Source organism: Lonchura striata, chromosome 3, assembly GCF_050655825.1.
Source record: "Lonchura striata isolate lonStrDom1 chromosome 3, ASM5065582v1, whole genome shotgun sequence".
Classification (NCBI taxonomy): Eukaryota; Metazoa; Chordata; class Aves; order Passeriformes; family Estrildidae; genus Lonchura; species Lonchura striata.
The window spans coordinates 66,996,049-67,019,372 of record NC_140705.1 but is presented as its reverse complement, the minus strand read 5'-3'; the positions used below and the strand labels follow the sequence as shown (position 1 = coordinate 67,019,372).

Below are 23,324 nucleotides of genomic sequence, written 5' to 3'. Positions count from 1 at the left end.
CCCAACCTGGCGGGCACAGCTAGCTCCGCTCTTTCCCCCTCACACCCTCCCGCTCCCCCAATACGCCCCCCCCTTCCCTAAAGACCACGTCCAATCCCGGGCCCTTTGTTTATGTAGGGACATTCTCACCCCGGGTCTGACAAAACACCCTCCTTCCTTCGCATCTTCCTCCGTGAGCTGAAGGACCCGCAACTTTAAGCATTCATGACATTTTGTGTCATGCTCAATATTCAGACACGTTTGTTCTCTGAACATTTAAGAAAAATATCCCTAGCCAGTAAAATTAAAAGCATGCAGTGCTTGATCACCTGAGGGCTAAATCTGAGGTAGGACAAAGCATTCTTTGCCTGAGTTGAGTTTGCTTTTCTTACTCTGTTTGGGCTCCTAACCCCAGCTGGGTTAAGCACACGTCAAATCTCGGCATGCACAGAAAATAGAACCAGGATGCCTCCTCGTCCTGAATCTCAGGTTATTCACTCTCAGTGGCTATGGCTGTCATTCCTCGGTGCATCTTTGGTGTTGGCATTCCTTTTGCTCAGGATGACTTAAGTGACCTGTGGAAAAGTATTCTCCCTCCTGCAGATGTGCCATAATCTTAAGGCAAATCTTAGACCCGTTTTATGGACAAAATGGCAAGCCTTTGGTTTGACCCTCTGTTTAAACAATATACAGTTGAACCAGATAAATAGGTCCTGTGGGATGATGTTGTAATATTTCCAGTAAGCATGCTGGCAAAATTGCTTATTAAAATTAGGGAGAACAAAATGATGAGTTATAACAGATGTACTCTTAATTAACTCAATGACCTGCATTTAACTGATGTTGTTGAATTAAGCAGCATCTATGCCTGTTGGTACATTAGATGCCATTAGAAGTCAATATTTATCCAAAATTGGTAGATGGAAGCATTTGAAACACAGAATGAAGTTTCAGAGATACATTTGCATGACACCAGTATGAACATTTTTTAATGGTGACCTCCATAACATTTTTAATTGATTCTGTATTTAATTATTTTTTTCCCAACAAAATGGTATGTATTTTTCATTCCCTATAAAACATGCATACTTTTGTCTCTTCGGGGCATACAGAACTAGTTAAGAATGGTTTTGTTTATATTTTGTACAGGCAAAAGTCAGAAAAATAAAAATAGAAATATTGAGAAATATATAAACCCAGACATATTTAGAAATATCCATACTTGGAGTATAATCCATCCCTCATTTTAAAAGCTTTATTAGCAGAAAGAGTCCTCAGTGAAGTCAGTGAAGCTACACCTCTGTAAGTTTAGTTACCCCCCCACCCCCAAGAATAACTAAAATACTCTGTTTCTTTTTTATTATATGCTTTTCCTTCACATGTTGCCGATTTATTTTTCCCTGGAGAAATGAAATTGCTGGTTTAGAGACCAAGCTACATTTCCAGCCATGTCCCAAGAGACACAGCAGCCACTGCACTTCCATCACCCCAACACCTCTGTCACAAGCATATCCCTCCCTGCATGCTCCTGATCCAAATGACTGTCTGACAGATACATAAATATACATACATATATACATGCATACACACACACACAAACACACACACACACATATATATATATATATGTACACTGTCTTTCAGTATTTGCTAAGTCAGAAAATGTTGCCTGTCTTCAGTCTGACTTTTCTGGGAAGAATGCAGACTTCATTTTCAAGCCCTCTTTTCAGCCTCCTGTTTTTCTCCCTCAACAGATGGGTATTTGTGTCAGAGGAAGGGGTATGGCACTCCAGCTGAGCATTGGCTGAAGCAAATATCATAGTAGTCTGTTCCCTTAGGTTTCCTTCTAGCTACTAGTTTTCAATCATATTGTCTTATAATTTTAATGCAAATTTTATATCCTGCTATGTGTTATTTTTGGGGGAAAAGCTTTGAACTCATTACAGAAGTTTTCATGTAATATAATTGTCATACTCCTCCTTATGGACCAAGAACTTTCTTTGGTATAGATGACTTGGGACTTAATAAGAATTTGTACTTGTCCCACTAGCTATTTGCAACATTGTGTTTGTTTCCTTCTGTGTTTGGATTCCTTTGCAACACTGGTAAGTTTCCCTCTAGTTTTGTTCAATTTAATAGCTTTTAACCTGTCTGTTTTATTTATGTCTGCTTAAGTGCTTATTTAATCTTTTCCCTTATAACTATAATGACCTTCCACAGGTTACTATAATCCTAGAAGGTATGTGGGGAATTTAAAGATTTAAAAGTCGTTTGACTTCATAAATAATTTTATTTTCTCATTATGGAGCTTATTTTTAAACCAAAAATGTTTAATTTTCTGTTTGATCAATGATTGTTTTTCACATGTATTTTTTTCACATATATAGTAGTAAGCAAACTGAGACTTTTTTGGATTCTAAACAACATTTTTCTTTTTTTTTTTTTTGCAGTTTGGTTAGTGGGAACTGCAAAAGGTCTTGATCTGACATGGAAAATACACAGCATATTTATTCTTTGGTGTGGTCTACAACTAAAATTTTACTAAAATTTTATTAAATATGCAGGTTTTTGTTTATATTTTAAAACCTGAAATAGTTATATTCTGCAGATAGCATTTATCCAGCAATATCACTGTAAAGCACATTTGTATTGATATTGCTGCATCTTTCCTCCGCTATGAGTGCCTGACTTCTATTGTATGCTGTACTTAAACTAGTAGACTAACCTTTTAATGTCCCCTGGCAATTACAGAGCCAATAATTCAGCAAGATGTTAAAGCCTATACCTACTTTCAATCTACAGATTTAATGACTATATTCTACTTCTGATGTGGCCACCCTTCAGGAATAACTATAATCGGTGTCTTTTGTCTCACACTGAGACAAAACACAAACAACTGGTGCCCATCTCCTTCACAGCAAGGACCGTATCTTTGTCATCGCCACTACAGAAGCTGTTCTGCTTTGCAGCCCTGAACACAGAGCTTGTCTTGATCTGTAAGCACATCTGGCAGAAGTGCCTGCAGAGCATGAAGGGCTGTAGCACAGCCCCAGAGCCAAAGGAGGCTTGAGAGATGGTACTGTCAGTCACATACCCCAACTTCATTTCTGCCCCAAGACACAACCTACAGTTACATAAATCAGAAAAGAAGAGACCTGGGAGATCTGGTGGTCCCGATTGGTGATTGTATGAATTATTCCTTGAAATTGACATATCTGCATTGAATGAACAAACTGATGATTTGTGTCACGTTATACACATATCCTCTCTTAGGCCCTGAGCAAGTGGTCAAGCTCTGCAGCCAGGAGTTGGCTCAATACCGTCCTGGGAGATTGGTGTCCTGGGACTCCTGTCTGTCCAAGGGATGCCATACTGATTTCTGATTTCTGATTCAGCTACAGTTCCACAAACTGATTTCACTGCCTTACAAATACCCCTTTGTTTCTTGATGATTCCTGCCTCTCAGCTAGCCAGCATTGTCTTGTTCTAGTCCTAGCTCACATTTATCCACAACTTTCAGTGCAAGCTCTTTGATTTCTTGACCTTGCTCTTGATTTGCTCTTTGGTTTGAGGTACCCCTGATTTCTCATTTTCCTGGCTGAGTTTCCTTCTGGAGCCTTGGGCTGGTCTGTCCTTGGTGACTGACTCCTGGTCTTGAGTTTCTTCCGTTTCAGTGGCTGGACCTGCCCCAGCTACACTCACTTAGCACAAGTATTCCACTTGTGGCTCCTTAATAACTTCCGTTCAAAGCCACCTTTCTGAATGGGAATTACAAAACATGATATCCCACTGTTGACGCAGAACATTTGGCACATAGCTTATCTGCGCGATAATTCAGCCGCCGGTGGGATAGGTCGTATGGGCAATGTCGGGTCGTGGCTTAGGAGAAGATGCAAGAATGCAGGAGAATGTGGCGTCCCTGTAAGATAAATCACACTTGTCAAGATCTTCAACAGCTCATACTGTTTTCACAGACAATTAGGCACCTAAATGCCTTTGGACATAGTGCACCTGTTTTTTAGTTTGGAGTTCTTTCTAACATTGTGGATTTAAGCCAGGAAAGCACTCTAAGCAGTGGAAATTTTGATTCTGTTTTTTTTTCAGTACTTTATCTTTGCTATGTGGAAAACAACTCTAAAATATGTCTCTACCTAGACAGGGCAACATCCCATCCCAGAATGTGAGTAAATACTTCATACAACCCCCAATACACAACTTCATTAACATAGATAAATTTATTCCTGGCAAAAATGCCATCTCTGTATTTCACAGTCTTTGTGAATGAAATATTCTTAGGTTTTCCTGGTTCTAACTCTGTGCACACCTTAGAAGGAAAAGGAAGTGCTATCACCTTTCTTTAGCTTCTTTCACTTCACTCTCATCAAAATTTTATTTGTGCTATCCAGATTCCCTGAGCCCATCTGTGTGCTCCAGGTACTCAGGCTTTCAGGTAGTTGAAAGTTGTTTCTCCTTTGTTTGTTCTTTGGTAGGAAATAATTGCTTCTCACACATCTACCTTTGAAAAGTCTCCAGAAGGCTCACAAATTCAGTTTACTAGATAAAATAATATTAGTCTACACAGGGCTTGAAGTAAATTTCTCTTTGATGGGAATTTTTTTCTTCTCTGGGGATGATTCCAACTGTAACTGATGAAGTGCCTCTCAACACTGCCTTTAAAGCTGTGGTTTATAAAGTCATAAACAATTTACAAAACCTTTCAATTATCCAAAATAACTTGAGGAACCTGAGCTACCCAGAATCCTTCAAAAACTGCTAATCTAGAATGAAAGCAATGATCTCATATGCCAAAGCATCACACACATCCTATATTTTCTATTTCATACATTCTGTGACCAGTCTAGACTTTTGCTTGTAACAACTTTCAGTGACAATTAAAAGAAAAAATGGTGTTAACCTCTCTAAAGTCTGTCATTCTCCTTCTCTAAATTATCCTTAGACATTCTTTTACCCTGTTTTGATGATGCTCTACTGGTTTTAGAACATACAAACCTGCCAAAATCTGCGATTATATGAATGAATGAAGTCACCAGTTTATCTCCATTCCCTCTCTATTTTCTCTGGTTGGATTGCAATATTATCTAGACAAAGACGAGAGATGAGTAGCAGAGAACAGAAGCCCATATGAGATGAGTTCTCTTCCTTCTTCTCTGCCATGAGGGGCTTTGGGGACATCTGGATCTCTAGGGAACATCACTAAATAGGACCAGATAACCTCAAAATATTAGAGCCAGACTAACCCTGTCATGTGTGATTCACTTGCTATATAACGCCTAATAAAGGCAATATGTGTGAAACCAGGAAGGCAGCCAATACAGCTTCTTCCAAGAACTGTGAGTAATTAACAGGGTCTCTGCTTAATTTCTTTCGTGAAAATCTGTTGAGTGAGATTCTTACAAGTGGTGCTTTTTGTGTGATATCTCCCTCTATTCCTAAACAGCACAAGTTCATGCAACTTGAAAGGCAGAAAAAATAAAATTCAAAGTTTCAGAATCTGGGGAAAGTTTGTCTCCAGATCAGCTAGTGTATTCTTGCTCCACATTAGTTCTTTATCTCCTAGTGGTTTTCCTCTCAAAATCTGGTCCATAACCCAGATGTAATTATTGTATCCTCATATAACATGCCCCAGCTTCTTGCTTTAGCTTCTTGCTTTTTGAAGTGTTTCAAATCTCTAGCATTTCACAGGAAAAATCATCCAGAACTTCCCTGAGATGAAAGAAGCTTAATTAGTTGCATCATGTTGCAAAGGAGAAGAAATTCTCAAAAAACAACATATTGTCCCTGTTTGATGATCTCATGTCACAACAGCTATGAAAAGGAGGAAAGGATAATTCTCAGCCTTCTATCACTGTTACACTTTGTAAGGAATGCTCCATCTTTTTTCCTCCATGTATTTCTCTTTCTGTGCTTTCCCCTGGTATTGCTCTTGAAGCAGCCCATTGCTGTCCATGACTGAGGAGATGTCTCCTTTGAACTTCACAAGCACTGTTTTTCCTTACTACAACAGAGCAAGAAGGTTGTGGAAGATGTTTGAGTTGCCCAAAGCAAACAGAGCCTACCCCCACCAAGCAGCAGAAGATGCTCCAGTCAAACAAATAAAATGATAGCTGGTTCCTTATGACAGCAGGGCAGATTTTAAGTGACAAGAATCCTGCAAGAGATATGTTGAGGATAGAGTGCATGTGATAACAATTTAATATGTACATCACACAAGGCAGAAGTTAATATCACTTGTTATATTAATATCACATGGCAGAATTGAATTTGATATTTTAATTAAACCTAAATATATCTCAGTGATTGGCACTGGATGTTTTGGAATACACAAGCATTTAACTGAAACCATCAGTTCAAACAAAAGGCAGTATCCTTTTCAATATTTCAAATGTATTGTGAACATGCCAGCTAATTGTTATGAAGAAATAATACTAAGCTACTTCTGAATTAGGTGATGAGGTGACAGAACACAGAGTATCTTATAATGTAATGTTTTCCACATATGGCTGTCTCTGCAAGCCCTCAAAAACATAATGCCTTGTCTAGATCCCTTTCTGTTCAACATCTTTGCTGGCAACATGGGCAGTGGGACTAAGTGAACCCTCAGCAATTTCACTAATGCACCAAGTTGAGTGGTGTCACTGACTGGCAGCCAACATGCTGGAGGGAAGGGATGCCATCCAGAGGGACCTTGACACACTTGAGAGATGGGCTGATGCAAAACTCGTTGAGTTCAACAAAGCAAAGTGCAAGGTCCTACACCTGGGTCATAGGAATCCCAGGCATACCTCTATGCTGGGCAGAAAAGTAATTGAGAGTAGCCCTGTGGAGAAAGACTTGGGGGTGATGGTTGATGAAAAACTCAATATAACATGTGCAACCTGTGCTGTCAACCCAGAAAGATTCTCCAATGGAATCCTGGGTTGCATCATAAGGAGTCTGGTCATCAGGCTGATGGAGGGGATTTTCCCCTTCTACTTTGCTCTTGTGACACACCACCTGGAGTATTGTGTTCAGTTCTGGTGTCCCCAGCATAAGGACATGGAATAGTTGGAGCAAGTCCAAAGGAGAGTCATGAAGTTTTTAATAGAACTGGAGCAACTTCCCTGAAAAGGTGGACAAGAGAGTTGAGGCTGTTCATCCTGGAGAGGAGAAGCGTGTGTGAGAGGTCACAGCAACCTTCCAGTGTCTGAAGGGGGCCTACAGGGAAACTGTCAAGGGACTCTTCGTCAGGAACTGTAGTGATAGAACAAGGAGTAATGGCTGCAAACAAAATTGGGGGGAAAGGGTTAGGTATTAGGAAGAAATTCTTTATAGTGAGGGTGGTATGATACTAGAACAGGTTGCCCAGGAAGGTTGTGGATTCCCCAGCCCTGGCAAGTGTTTAAGATCAGGTTGGGGAAGACCTTGGGCAACCTAGTCTAATGAAAGCTGTCCCTGCTCATGGCAGGTGAGGTTGGGGCTAAATGATATTTAGGGTCCCTTCCAACCCTTCACATTTTATGATTCTAAGTAATTTTCTTAAGAGGCTTTTTTCATAATAGGAAATACATAGATGTGATCAGAGACCATGAAAACTGAATAACAACAAAAGATTTGTATCACTACAAAACCATTCACTTGTGTTGCATGAAACAGAATAGGATTGAGATTTGTCCAGAACAAGCAGAATCTTTTATTTGCTGGAAATCTAGGAATATTTATGTGTATTTTTAAGTGAAATATACCCCTTCAAACAGCACCAGCTTGTTTTAATTGTGCAATTTGACCACAAATTGAATTATTTTTGCCAAGTTGTGCTAATTTACCTGTTTAGTTTTATACAATTTATGTATAGTTAATACTTCATTCATCAACTCTATGCAAATGATGGAATTCTTTCCTTCTCTTTGGTCCTAATATCGCACAGTAATGTCTGTCTATTTCTGACTAAATTATCCAGCTAAACTTTGAGAGATGTATGTGCTGTAACTAATACAGCACATTGTTTTTTAATTCCTTCAGTTCCTTCTTTATTTTTTGTTACAAAAGGTTTCACCCACTTCTGGAGAATCCACTGAGGGCCTGAGGGAGTAGCAGCAGTTTTAGCAGCTGCATGCTTTGAGGCCCCGTTTCCTCTGGCATGAGATCCAGTGGTGAAGTGAGAGAAAAGCAGCAGTTATTAAGAGGTCTTTGTCAGCTATGGGTGGATTCACTGTGAAGTCTTCTTTTAAATAAAACATGACCCCAAGTACTGTGTGTTATGCAATAAAAATTATGTATGTAAAGAGATCATATTTAAAGAGAGTGAACTTAAGGAAAAATTAAATAAAGCTTTGTCTTTTCCTCTTCTTGAAGAGGGTAGGAATTTCTTGGATTTGAGCTATGTCCTTTACCACAAAAATACAATGTCAGGTTCAAACTGATAAAGGAGCAGAACTACCAAAAAATTACATCTCAAGAACAAATCTGTCATCTAAAGAATTCTGTCACAAATTCTAGGAGCAAGGTGTGCCATCTTCCCACTCCAGCCATCCTGACTTCCATGAGGACACTTGCTGCTAACCCAGCTCGCCTGCCGCCTTCTGGGAGCCTGAGCTAAAAATACAAATGAATGCAGATGGCTGTCCATTCTCAAAAATCAACTACCCTTTATGAACGTTCAAGAAAACTGTTGAGGGAGTTTGTGGTCTTTTGTGGTCTATAGCAGTCCACAGCTTCCTTGCAAGAGGAGACTGAGGGGCAAGCACCAATCTCTTCTCTCTGGTGCCCAGGGACAGAACACAAGGGAAGGGTAAGAAGTTGTGTCAGGGGAGGTTTGGATTAGATATTAGAAAAAGGTTCTTTATCCAGAGGGTGGCTGGACACTGGAACAGGCTTCCCAGGGAAGAGATCATAGCACCAGCCTGAGAGTTTTGGGAAGTGTTTGGACAATGCTCTCAGGCACAGGGTGTAATTCTTGGGGTGCCCTGTGCAGGGCCAGGAGTTGGACTGAATGGTGCTTTTGGGTCCCTTCCAACTCAGGATATTCTATGGTTCTTTTGATTTTCTTAGTGATGGACTAGGATTATTGCCAGAATAATAGACATCAAAGTGTAGGGTGCTTCAGGTATCTATACCTACACCTAGTAATTATTCAATTTGATAGTAAGATTTGATAATGAGATGTCTTACACTTCACAGAAATGCTTATCCATTTTTATATCAATAAGGATTAAATACGCTATCTATTTTAATTGATGTTAAATTACTCAGGGACCAGAAGGGGCTCATCCACAGAGAACACAGAGCAGTCTAGGCAGTGCAGGTATATTTATTATTTTACAGGGTCTGCAGCAGTTGTCATGAGTGTTTGACATGGAAAATGTGGAATGTGGAAAAGCACTGTATTTTCTATAAATGATGTATTTGATTGCAACCAAGTATTTATAAAGCTTCCAGCTGCAAAGTACTTAAGGATCTTCAGCAAGTTAAAAATGACAGTTCTGCCATGCATACTTATCTCTCTTTTCATGCCATGCTATTTAAGATCTGAATAATCCACTTTTCCATATATTATGGTAAGCCTGGGTAGGAGTAAGGGGGAACTCACAGGCTAATGAACTAAGATTAGACCACTTAAATCACTCTGGAAACCAGAAGGCAATGCACCCCATAGTTATTTTTGTTCTACTCCTAGATCTGTACTTCCATTTAACAACCTCATGAATCCTTAGTTGAAAAGGGAGGCGTATGTTGTTCCTATCAAGCTGTCTCACATAATTAGAAGTAAACTAACTTCTGAATATATAAGCATGTCTACAGGTCTGCTTTCAATACCATCACTGTCTGATTAAACGTTATGTAAGAGGGCAAGTTGATTGCTATTCCCTCTAACCATAAGGAAATTCAAAAAGATTCAAAGATAAAGGTTAGAACTTCTGCTGCTCCTGAAGTGCTCTGGGTACACATAATTCATGTCATAAAGTATCATGAAGCATGTCATATGCATCATTCAGGTGCCCTGGAAAAATGGACTCCAGATGAGCAAAAGTCCATAACATAGCTGTAGCAAGTGGACTTGCACATATGCCTCCTAATTTTCACAATTTGCATACGTTTCTAAATCTAGGGCCAGTGGGAATGGAATAATCTGGAACTGGAGTGGTCAGGTTGGGAAGAAAAGAGACATAAGGAAAAGTCTGAGATAGCTCTGGTGGCAGAAGGATTTGAAAACTACAGTTACATACAAAGAGATGGAGAAGCAAGAGGTAAAAGGTGCAGCATGGCACCTAGAAAAATGGTGTGTTAAAGAGAAGGGGACATCAGAAGTCTCTGATGTATGAGTCCATTTTCCTCTGAAAGTTCATTGGGTGGTTCAAAGAACTTAGAGAATATTTTAAGGACTTCAATTTAAGTTTCACTCATGCAATTTTTCACATTCTGATTAAGTAATGAAATTTTACTCAAGGAAACTTCTGTGGATGGGATACAAGTATTTGTGCTTGATGTGTTAGACCACTCATCCACTCAGGTAATATAAACAATACCAGGTAACCATTTCAATAAGTATGTAAAATATAGAAAATATAAATGGTCTGAAGTATATTCTTTTAGCAAAATATAGCTGAGTGCCTCTAAATACTGATCAAATCTGATGAGCCTATAATTTGCAAGTGAACTTTGAATAAGTATGGAAAGAAAGAGTCCTAGATCAAATTGTTATCTATAGTTGTTCTTTGCAGCATGATCTCTTCCCCAGCACATTGAACATATGTCTAAGATTTGATCATAATTCATATCTCTACTACACACACACACACACACAAACAAACAAAAAAACACCATCCAAAAACTTGAAGTCTCCTAAAAAAACAACCAAATTAAAAAAAAAAATCCCACCACAATGTATTAATGTATTTTTTCATCTATAAGAATCAAAGACCGTAGTTTAAAATAACCAAAGATCAAAGTTTGTCTAAAGCTTGGCTTAGGTTTTCCTTTCGGTATGTGACTATTGTACAAACTTTTAAGTGCATGCTCAAGGAGAGAAGACATGAGACAAAATGCTTGCAATTAAGTACCTTACTTCACATTGACTTATTGCTTATCAATGTCCAAGAGGAATCTTAAAAATCTTGAAATTCTCGACTCAGATCCATAGTTCTAGCTAAGCAAATGATCTTTTTAATCAGATAAACCATTCTAGATTCAAACATTTGCAGTGATGGATAATGTAATAAGTTCCTCCCTGTTTATGCAATTCTTATAACCTTTATTTTAATATGAATATTTCAAAACACAGCTTTCTGATACTGGATCTTGTTATGCCTTTGTCTGCTGGATTAAAGAGTTCTCAAAGCATTCCTGAAGTAGTTTCCTGAATGCTTTCCAATTTTTCAAAATCCTTTTGAAGGTGTAGATACTGGGACTGGACACGGTATTCCAGCTGACAGTTAAGTTTCATTACCTTGAAATAAGGATTAACTGGGAAGTCAAAACTACATAACTTGGTGTAGTGACATTTCACCTTTGGTGACCTGGCTTAAAATTTGTGTTTGGTCAGCAAAGGAAATTGTTTTTCTAATCTTATCCAAGCCCCTTCTGACGTTTTTCCATATCAAAAAGAATTGCTTTCACTGGCATAATTTTCCTTCATGACTAAGGACAGGCCTAGCACTGAATAACAGGCTTGAATGGCAAGGACACTGCCAGAGTTGTGTCCGTCCTGAGTGCAATCTGTGGCTCCTGTGCCTCCTGGCACAAACACACTGAGAGCAAACACTGTGTGCACATGAGCTTCAGCTGCTCACTTTCCCCTTCCCTGACCTCAGGCACAGCCAGTGCAGCCCCCAGCAGGATCCCTTGTCCCCTTTGCTTGGTGGTCCTGCCTGAAAAACAGTTAATAAGCAATTTGCTTTACAGCTTCAGAATGAAATGGTATTTCACTGCTGCAAAACTACATAAAGGCTTGAGGCTTATGAGTTACAGGAAGCAACCTAATTTAAAATACCTTTCTGCACTATAGAATATTGCCAAACAATATGCAATTAAGAGTGTGAGATGTTTCCAAATAGTTTTTTCTTCAATAAGTTAAAAAATTATGACCATATACCAAGTATTTAGGTAGTGATATCTTCCAGACTATGAAGACAGAAAGGTAGGTGAAAAATGAAAGAGCATAGTTGATGCAAAGAATTACTATATTATTAGAATATTATAGTGTGCTTTTATGGTGTTTGAATAGACTCATCAGTATTTAAATATATGTGCATTAGCATAAGTGTAGCTATATTCCAATACAGAGCTTTTTTCTTGCCAAACCCCCATTTTTCACTGCAAGATAAAGTTACAACATAGTTGTTGGGATTCATCTGACACAATTTTACGTCCTAAAGTATTATCTACTTTAAGTTATTCACCTAGGTTTGCTTTTGTAACTGGCAGAAGGGAAAAATGCCCCTTGAATTATTGCTGCCGCAGCCTCACATATGGCATCAGAAGAAATTATTTGCCCTATAAACATACTTATTTCTCTCCATTCAGTATGAAAAAAGCTCACAAAATCTTTTACATTTGATGTGATTTTTAAGAAACTGAAGTTAGGTAGGTGTAGGTACTCCCACCCATGAGGATTAGAAATGTATATGTATAGTAATTGCTACAGTCAGTGTTCCATCAGTTGCTATAGTCCCTGTTACAAAGCAACAAATAATCATAAGCTTCTTTGTAGCACATATTTAATGCAGTGGTGTCAGCTATTGTGAAGAAAATAGGATAAGGTATAGTTAGAAGGTGTGTGAGAGACCTGAAAGAAACTCAGTGCTAATTTCAAGAGTTACTGATGTACCTCATCTTCATAAAGTATGATACTGAACCAACACTCCAACAGGATTTTCAAGGAAGAGGGAGATAATCAGAAAATTATTAGTGAAGAAGGGTCAACAAACCCTTTATTTTTTGCACCAAAACGTCCTGTAGTACTTGGGACAACTTTGCCATACTCCTAATTGGGAAGTCATGATATCACAGCTCTATCCTGCTTAAAGTGTTGGTAAGAAAAATTTGGTTGCTTATGAAGTCATGCCTTTTGGTTAGAAAACAGACTGCATGTGCCAGAGGGCTAAACTGGATGTTTCCACTGCTTTGCTGGAGGAAGAGCTGGATGTGGGAATTCGTCATAATCCTGGCTGGAGGCAGCCCAACTGTGCTCAGTTTCCATTTCCCCCTGGAAGTCCCAGACGCAACAAGCCTGGACTGCTAGTGCATTTTCTTCTCTCTTTCCTATACTCCTGCCCACTCTTCCTCTCCTATCCATGATGACAATGTCTGGCTCTTGCCCTGATCTACTTCAGTTCCAGTCTTGGAACAGAAAAAATCATCTTTGCTTGCACAACTGAGATCTCACAATCTGTACTTCATTATTAAATGCTGGCCAACTTGAAAGTGTGCATACACAACACGGGGAGGTGAGCCTTTGACATGGGGAGCTCTCTAAAAGAGGTTGAAAGTCTCTTTCAGACAAAAAAGTGGTTTTGTTTCAAATTGATGCACTCTACATTGAAACGTCAGCTTTTTTTGCTGTCCTGTAATTTCTACTAATCAGTTTCAAAATCTCAAACAAAATTATGTAGAGTCAAAATATCAATCAATGAATAGTAATTATATTTATAATATCTTGTTTCATTATAATTAGTAATTTCATTGCTTTCTTAAAAATATGAAAAATACAGTAACAGAATATTTAAAGTAGAAACATTAATGTTTCAAAATTTCTAATTTTTTCTGAATCTGTTCAAATCTTCCTGGAGAAAATACAAGATTATTCTTCAAGCAGAAACATTCCTCCACAAAATTTTCTTTTAAAAGGCTCTTGATGAGATGAATTTGGATTTCTGAGTAGCTATTGCCTTAAATCATTTCATTACTGAGTTCTGTAAAAAGGAGCCTCACTTAATGGAAAAGAAGTAACATCCAAGTAACATCCTCAACTGGAAGAGTATTAGCAGCAGCAGAGATCTGCAAGGTTTTTATTTGCTTAATAGAAGGCCTTCAAAGTTTGTAAAGTAATAGTGTTTCCTGCTTCAGAAGGAATAAGGGTAAAAAATAGCTTATAATTCAGATTCAAGGAAGAGTATGAAAAAAATTCTTAGTTTCTTGGCAAATACAATGTAGAAGGAAATAAATGTTCTTAGAAGTTTAGTAGATACTGAGAATGTGGTCAAACACTGGAATAGGCTTTGTAGAGAAGTGTTCAACACCCAAACCTCTTCAGTGCTTAAGAGATATTTGGACAATGCCTTTAACATGTGTTAAACTTGGTCAGCCCTCAGTCAGGCTGATGGACTACTGGATCATTGTAGGTCCCTTTCAACTCAAGTAGTCCTACTCCTATTCTATTCTATTCTATTCTATTCTATTCTATTCTATTCTATTCTATTCTATTCTATTCTATTCTATTCTATTCTCTAAGCAAAACTGTTCCTAAAATACCCTTGGGCTTTTGGGGATTTAAACTGTTTCAGGCATGTGCAGATTTCTTATAATTAAAAAAACAACAGTGTAATGAACTTTATGTAGATATGCTCACCATTCAAATTGCACTGCACTTTTCAAAGTACACATCTGTGTGTGCTAGATTTTGAGAAACCATAACTGTTACCTTATTGTCACCTGACATTTAAAACAATTTATAACAATAACAATAAGCTCCCCTAGATGGAGTAGAGCAATGCTGAGCACATTGGGGAGTACCAGCTGTACTATGAAAACAGTGACTGGTAATATACTGCACACCAAGAAGAAATATCTTGTGATTTCCCCATGAATACATGAGTATGTAATTATTTGAGCAGAGCACAGTTTAGATGCACGCATGGACAAGTGCAAAAGGTGGGCTAACAGAGTGAAAAAGGAAAGATGGATTTGAAGCTTGTCAGCACCACTGGGTATTAATAATCTACCTTAGAAGCCTAAAGATAGAACCTGTGTGGCTGTGTAGTCACAGCACAAGGATTCTCTCCATAGTTAAAATTACTTATTTTCTCATCTGAATTGGGTGCTGGAAGACAAGGAAAGGAAAATTATCTGAAGAATTTGAATTCAGTTCTCCTGTGTACAGCATGGAAATCCACATGTCATCAGTCCTTTGCATGAACACAAGTTACAAATCAGAGAAGTGCACTAACATTTACAGGGCTCTCACACCAGAACCAGACAGGCTTCGTTCTCAACTTAATAGACTTATTTCAGAAAAAAAAAAACCGCAAACAGCAAAAAAACCCCAAACCTATATAGGGAAAGGATGTGTTTCCATCACAAGACTAATAAAATCTACAGTTTTGACTTCACTCCATCTAGTGGCAATCAGGCAGAAATCCTCCCTCCTCCTTCCTCAAAGTAGCAGTGTGTGAGCTCTGGCTAGAAGTTAGTTTTGAATGTGTGTGGCAGGATTTGGGCTAGTTTATAGTCACTGACGTTCAGGAGTCATCAATTCATGAGTTTTGATGTGCTCGCCACTGATAGAACATGGTTGCCATTGCACAAAGCTCCTCTTGGTGCAGGAGCCTGAAATGAGAACTGCTCAAGAGGAGGCAGGAGAAATTTCCCAATGTAGATGAAAGATCTGCTGAACGCTGGTAAATGAGTGGTGCTGCTGTAGAAAGGTCTGAAGAAATGCATTTGTAAGTTCTGATAAAGGTTTCTTAAGTAATGGAAAGGTAACAGAGAAGGGGCAGTTTCTTTCATCATCAAATGTGTCCTAGAGTCCTCAGTAAAAATTCTGGGCTCGAGCCTTCTTTTTCTGGTGTGCTGGAAACAGACTAGTTCTCTACAGGTCTTCTAGCTATTCAGATGTCAGTCCTTGCTTGAAATTGTTTTTCTCTGATGTTTTATCTGAGCTTGCAACACTTGAGATTCCATGTGAGTTTCTAAACAGGACAAAAGTCACAAGAAGGTAAGGATGTCTGTCTCTGGGTCCATGGCCATAAGCAAAGGATTCTCTCTGAGCATATCAGTTCTGACATGAACTTGCCCTAGTGCTAGGCTGGATTTTATATTGGATTTAGATACATTGAATGGTCTGTGCAAAATGTATCCAAATCCAACACCTGAATTTTAGGAATGTTGAAATACCATTGAGATCCATAAGCTTTAATTGAAGTATAAAAATCAATTTTATATATATATGTGGGCACACACACAGAGAGTACATATTTTGCTACCTGTATACATACACTTACTAATACATAATGTTTCTGATATAACTTAGCAAAGGATCTGGGTCTCATTCTCCTGTATTTTATATAAATGGACAGTTTAAAAACAATCTTTCTAAGGTTCTGTGTGAAGGCAGATATAGAAAGTAATTTTACATGGCCTCTCTATCAATCAGGGTAAGAAAAGAAACAAATATAGTGAGATAATTTTTATGAAGCATAACTGAATCATGCCTCTGTTTTCATTAAAATCATATAGCAATTAGTAAGTGATGATCTGGTTTAGAAGAAGGAACATACTGTTTTTGTACACTGTGTTTTGTGTACTGCTTGGGAGAAATTAAGACAAATAACCAAGACAATATTTTTCTTTGATATCAGTAAATATTGGCATTGAGAAACCATTGCCCCATTATTTTTAATAGGAAGAATTCAGTCTGAACCTTTTTTTCATCAAGTTGAGGAGGTGATGTCATATGGTAAAGGCTGGATATTCCAAATAAATCACTAACAAGTAATTTTGGCTGAGCAGTATGTGTATCAGATATGCAACTGAACATGTCTGGAAGAAAATGCATTATTGTCATAAGACTTAGGAGTCAGAGCCTGATGAGTTTGTATATCTTGCAAACAGTTACACAAGTAACCAGACATTTCCTGCACAACTCAACATTTTTAGGGGAATGTCCTAGACTTCATAGCAAATAACCTTGGATTACACACTCAGACCCTGATTCAGCACCCACTGCTGAGTGTTTCACTCTCTTCCCGCAGGCCCTCGCACGACATGTTTGTCAAATGTGCGCTGTAAAATCCGCTGCAATAGCCAAAGGGCGACAGTGACTGAGCCTTGCATTCGTGTGTGTCAGACCTGCACTCCCCAGGATGTGGCAGCAGCTAACAACTACAGGCCATCTTCTCTGCTTTTCTTAGTCTCTGATCCTGAGGATCCCAAATGATGTCGAGCCCAGGGAACTGGACCCACCCCCCTTACTCTTTCTCACCAATTGACTGTGATTTTTTTCCATAATTTCACTACCTAACATTATGAATTTATAGAAAACAGTATCAGTGGACAAATTAGACCTCTTCCTGAAGACAATGTAGCAGAAGAGGAGCTATGCCAGTATAAGCTTGGTTTATATAAGACTCAGTTTTTGCAGCAGGGTTGCTGAGGATCCGCCCTGCAGAAAATCAGAGCAGATGTGTAAAGTCTGTGTGGAAATAGGAGCCTTCCTTTCTGATCGACCTGCAGTGATACCACAGGCATAGATTAGACCCCAGGAAGGGCATTTCTCATGCTATAAAGTCTGGAGGTGGGTGAATATTTTTACAATCAAAGGAAGGTTGGGGCAAAAAAAAAAAAAAAAAGAAAAAGAAAAAGAAAAAGCTGGCATGTCTCCAGGAAGCTCTGTTTTTCATTTCACCTGAGCTGTTTAGAATTTTTACAACTGCAAATTGCTTCTTTCCATCTGTGAAGCATTTGCTTCTTGGAAAAGATGCACAAAGCCAAGACATGAAAGGCATTTGAAATAAATAAATAAACTAATGCATTCTTTGGAGAATCCATGCTGTTTCCCTACTGCTCCCCATTTTCTTATGAAGACCTCTCCACAGATGGAGGGCAGCCGTGGTGTCCTCACCAGTAGAGTGAGGGGAAATTATTTCAGTAAGTAAATTACAGTAGCTAATCTGCCTACATGCTTAATAAATTCTGTTTCTAAAGCATAGGCCACAAAATAATTTAGTGAAAGGAGGGCGTCTTTCATCTATGTGCATTAAAAAATGTTACAATTTCCAAAGAATAGTTACCTAATAGAATCGTCTGTGGGTAGTACTGCCTGATATAAATACTTTGTGCAGGAATGGCATGTAGGATGTCAAGTGAGGCTAAAGCACACACTTCAGAGACAATTCAAGGCTGTGCCTCTGTTGACATGGTAGCTGAAGATTGTTTTGTATAGCTCAGTACAGAAAGAGATAAACAAGCCATTTCTCTGGTCTTTCCCTAACATCCCAAAGTTTATATGTACCCAATAACAAAAATAAAATGGCAGTGGTAGCTATTGAAAGTTTCATAATTCCTCCTGCTCCTCTATGACTACATCCCTCTTTAAAAGGCATCACAAAGAAAATTACCCAGAATATCTCAACCAAAACTATGGCAGGTAATTGAAGAATTGTCTTCTGCTCTTTAATCTGAAATTATTACAGTATAGCAGAGAGAAGGATGGCCAAGTAAGGACAACACCAAGGGCAGATACTCACTCAGAGAGAAATTAAGACTTTCCATTGATTTCAGCCAAAGGATGCTGGCTTACGCTGGCTGTAAGTTTTACCCTACGCTTTTCTCCCTGGAAAGGAGTTACCAAGTGTCCTTCTGTATGCTTCTGGTAGTGACAAAGTTCAATCAGTGACAGCTATCAAATTCTGCCTGCTCAGGAGCAGGGATTTGTGTTTGCTAAGAGTGTCATTGGATTCAGAATCAGAAAGCAAATGTTGCATTAGCAGGCAATAGAAAAAGTTATTGGGCTGTCGTCTCTCAAAGCAATTAATTATTCAATGTGACTAAAGTGATTAATTAATCATTTAATGGAACTTCTCCTAATTGTTGCTTAGCAGCTATGAAAAATTGGAAGGAGTTACTTTGGAAAATTGCATACCATTCTTCTGTCAGGTGTGTTGAGTCACAGCTAGATGGTGGCACCAGCCTCCATGGTCAGCCAAACTAGAGACCACATTTCCTTCATGATGTGTGTTGCTGGAGCTAGAGATTGTATTTGAAGAATGCAGGAGAGGAGCCAGGTCTGGTAAGGGCCTGAGGAATTCTTTTGTTATTTAAATTGAAAGCTTGGCTGGTTATGTTGAGCACAGAGAAATTTGCTCCCTCCTCTGTAGCTATCCTGGAGAACACAAAGCATGGATGAGATCTCCTTTGGAAGCTCGTATATTGCTGATAAAATAGACTCTAGAGTAAATTTATTCTTAAATCTTTTCTTTAGCTTACAGTAATTTTGGGTATTCCAAATATCAAGCTTTGAGGAAGAAAAAAAAAGAAGAGAAAACCCTCAAAGGCCATGTGTTTGATCCCAGGCTCAGCAAGGCATTGTTCTGTGGATGAATTTGCAAACCTCGGTTCTATCACTCTGCTAAAGAGAGAGCTATCAGGGTCTCCTTAATGTGTTACACAAAAGGGCTGTAGCACACAAAGCCTGGAACACATCAATGTACAGATCCCAAGAGGGTCCTGTGGAGTCTATTACTTTGATGAAGTGGTATTTAAAATTGCATTACCCAGCAGCTGTTTAACCCTCCAGATGTTGCCCCTGTGGAGTGTTTAATAGGACGTGAAGTGCTGGTAGGCTAGGCCATAACCTCATGTCATCTATTCAGCAGGTCACATCAGGTCTTACCATCTTCTACTAAATCAATACAGGATGACCTGGCATAGCAACTTTCTTCATCTGCTGTCGTTTTTCTGTTTATTTTTCCAAAAGTGAGTAGAAAAATCGGAAGAAAACAAAATAAATACAAAGGAACGAGAGAAAAGAAGAGGATCTGAAAGCCAACACTCTGAGAAACTTTTGTTCATCTCAGTGCGTGCGTTCCCCTTGCCTGCGCTGACAGCGCCGATCCAGCAGCTTGGTGCTGCCATCTGCTGCTGCTCCTGCTGCTCACGCTGCCCACGTTGTTGAACAAATCAGCGATGGGCAACTAAAATAAATCAGCATCATGAATAAATAAAAGATAATTCTAAAGGGAAATCAGTAAAGAGCCTAGAGTGGAAAAACCTCACCTAACCTTTAATTTTTGGCAGGATTTTTGAATCCTTGTGTAACATGCTAATAGTAATTCCTAAGGCCATCAAAAAGATGAGGCATAATCAACTTAACTTTTGGAAACATTTAGTCTGGAATTTCCTGTGGCTATTAGGTCGAGGACCTGATGCTTCACAGTGTTTTTAATGGTTTAGATATTTGGTGACACAGGTATTTGTTTTACAGAGCTGGCTTCCAAAATCAATTAAAACCAAGGAACAAACTTGTTTTGATTAGCACAGGGCACCTGTTAGTTCACATTTGCAAAGATGAAACTTTCTGTCCAAAGGCTGGATACCCTCTGGGGCATCATCAGCTTATAAGAACATAAACAAAATCCCTTCATTCACCAGAAGGAATTCAGCTGTCATGTAACTTGCCCCATCACCCATCATTGGGTTGTCCGGTATCTAGCTGGGCTGTAGTTCTGCACTTAAAACACAGTCTTGACAGGAATTTTGTTTTGGAGGTAGATATGAAAATGAGGAGTGAACTTTTGTTGTGGGGGGGTTCCTTGCAGCACAAACAAATTTGGACTTTTTATCGAGTAAGGACATTGATATCCAGGATGTTGAAAATCAAAAGCATTTTACTGTTATTATACAGACCTCTATTTTTTCCTTCCATACTAATTTTTTTCTTGTGTGTGGAAACCTATTTACACTTCTCAGCCAAATCTTTACCAAAGATTTCAACAGGGCCAAAATTTCAGTCCTTGCTGGCCCGTGTTAGCACAAATGTGATGGCTGTTACTATGATTATATCTACAGAGAACTGGTACTTAGAGGAAATAACAGTTTACTGGCATCTCTTCTAGTGGAGTTTTTGAGATTCAAGTATCAAGAATGTAGACATGTATTGAACACATTGTGCCAGCACAAATAATCTCTTGACACATGACTGTGGCCACAGAAATCAGTGCCAGCACGGCTCTCTCAAATCTGAAAGGATTGACCACTTCCTCTCACTGTTACAAAACCCTGTGTAGGAATCTAAAACAGCTACTACAGCACATGACAGCTCAGGAATGGATGTCTGTCACACCAAACTCTTGACAAATATGTTTTTCATCACCTGGCTTCACCTTCTGTTATTCTAATAGGATACTATGGAGTGGTATCCTATGGAGTGGTATCTTTGGCAAGTGGTATCTTGGGAGTACTGTAGAATCTTCTTGCCTGATAAAGATAGCAGCAGTAAAGCAGCATTTAGTGGGGCAGAGGTTCTCTAATGTAATCCATAAAGTTGGAGCTTGGGAACTTAACAAGAGTTGTGCTGTGATTTCTAGCTCTGAGGAATGGTCTTCCTTACCTTTGCAGATCCATCTCCTCCATCACTTACCTCTTCCAAAATTGCAAGGCTTTGAGAGTCCTTTGGCTGCAAGAAGAATGGGTATCTTTGCATCCTCTCAGGATGAAGCAGATAGACTCAAAAGAAGCATTTTCTCTGTGTGTGCTTTAGTGAAAAGATGCAAACAAGGTGAGAGAGCAGACTTGTGCTTACAGAACAGCCGACTTCATGTTCCAGGTGTGGTTAGTGCCAATGGGAGAGAATGGGCTCTCAACCTGGGAGCTGCCCAATCTTGATAGGCACCCACCACTCCAGTTCTGAGATGGAAATTGTGCTGCCAGTCACAGTCAGTAGACATAAACTCAAGTATAGAAATCCTACTAATACACCCATTAGTCATTTTAATCTCTTCCCTCTCCTCATTTCCCTCCTGTTCTTGTCAAGCCCAAATATCCACATTTAAAGTAGCATTTGGTACAATGCAAAATGTAAAGTGAATTGGCAACAGTATAAATCTGAAACACAGAGATGTGAAGATACAATTAGAGAGAGAAAACTGCTTTAATATATTTGAGTTGCAACTGGAACATGAGTGCATGTGGAAGAAACAGTACTTTCAACTCTCTTACCAGATGTCCAGACCTGGAGGTGGCTGTGCTGGCAATAGGGCAATAAATGTCTGCCTGGGGCTGGAGCTCGTGTTCATGCCTCTGAGAGCAATGGGGAAATGAAAATCACCATTTCTGTGCTGGTGTAGATGTAACTCATGTGCATTTGATCGATGCTTCGCAGGGGAGCCAGAGAGAGCACGTGTGGGGAGCAGGCAGCTGTAAGGGTGCATGGCAACTGTGGCCAAACAGTGCTCTCCCTTCCAGGCCAAACACACTCATTAGCCAAAGTAACCAGAGACAGGTGATCTGGCCTTTGAAAATCAATAGTATCACCATCTCCATGTCTTCCAGGGTACAAAGAGCACTTATAAAAACAGGTTTTACGGGATCATACTGTACAGTTCAGTTTACTTTTTAGTATCAAGGTTTTGTTTAAATGATGTGTATATATTAATAACAGTTAAAGAGAATTCAGGCATTACCAAACTTTAGTCTTATCTGACCTGAAAATTCCAATTCTAATACCTGTATTTTGGGAATAATTGTTGCCAAAATATCATCTGAACATAGAAGCTTCAAAAGATTTAAACTGCTATTGTTACTGTTCTGTATACAATAGAAAAAATATATTGTTACTGCAGAGGAAAATTACTTGTTACATGCTTCTCACATAGTATCTTTATTAAACATTTAGACAGATATGCATCCATTTATTATATAAGTAATCTATGGGTTCTTAGTTTGCAAATGCTGGTTGAGAGTTCACAAGAGCAGGCTTTTCTGTGAACTTTCTGTATTTGTAAGTTCAGCCATTGCAATAAATCCTGAGCCTATTACCTGCTTAGCAGCACTTTGCACTGTACCCCAATGGCTAAAGCTTGGAGCTCTGCATCTGAATATTTCAAAACCTCAGACTAGCTTGCTTGGAGCTTGTTTTTCTTCTTAAATAATGCAAGTTGTTCTGGAAAGAACATATAATTGCAATTATCTGATAGTCAAATCCTTGGTCACTAACATACCAAGCTCCACTACCACTAATAGAGGTTTCATTGGAGCAAAGCTTACTGCAGCATTTTGTAGTTGTTAGAAAAAAAGTGTTCTTTGTGCGTGCTGTAGTTCAGAGCTGTAAGGTCTTTGTGAATGGTTACTCTCAAAGCGCTACAGAAGTTCCCCGGTTCAAGGTGGCTCCTGGCTCCTCGGAAAAAGGAATGTGGGATTCCAGCCTGGGAGGAGAGAAATAAGTGAAAAAGGAGCATCCCTGGGCTAGGCAGGACAGGTCTGCTTAGTGCAGTTCTGCAGCTTGGACAGTCCGTGCTGAGCTGATTCAGAAGGAAGAAAGGTGGGTGCTGACCCCAGTAAACACAGTGCTCATCCATGAATCCAAGTTGTCAATTAGAGTGAAAGCTCCTCCAGCCCTATTTGTCAGGGCAACAGGA

General features: G+C 39.1%; 1 protein-coding gene across 4 annotated transcripts in view; it reads right to left on the bottom strand.

Moving 5' to 3' along the window:
* Positions 1 to 940: 940 nt before the first annotated feature.
* Positions 941 to 23,324, bottom strand: part of RGS7 (regulator of G protein signaling 7) — a 275,082-nt gene continuing 252,698 nt past the window's right edge. For 3 of the 4 annotated variants that reach the window (XM_085576739.1, XM_085576740.1, XM_085576738.1), the window contains exon 17: positions 941 to 23,111. In XM_085576739.1, coding sequence (XP_085432865.1) covers positions 22,950 to 23,111 — 162 coding nt within the window. In that variant the 3' untranslated portion in view covers positions 941 to 22,949. The remainder of the gene's footprint in view (positions 23,112 to 23,324) is intronic. The other variant, XR_014954280.1, reaches the window with a different exon arrangement.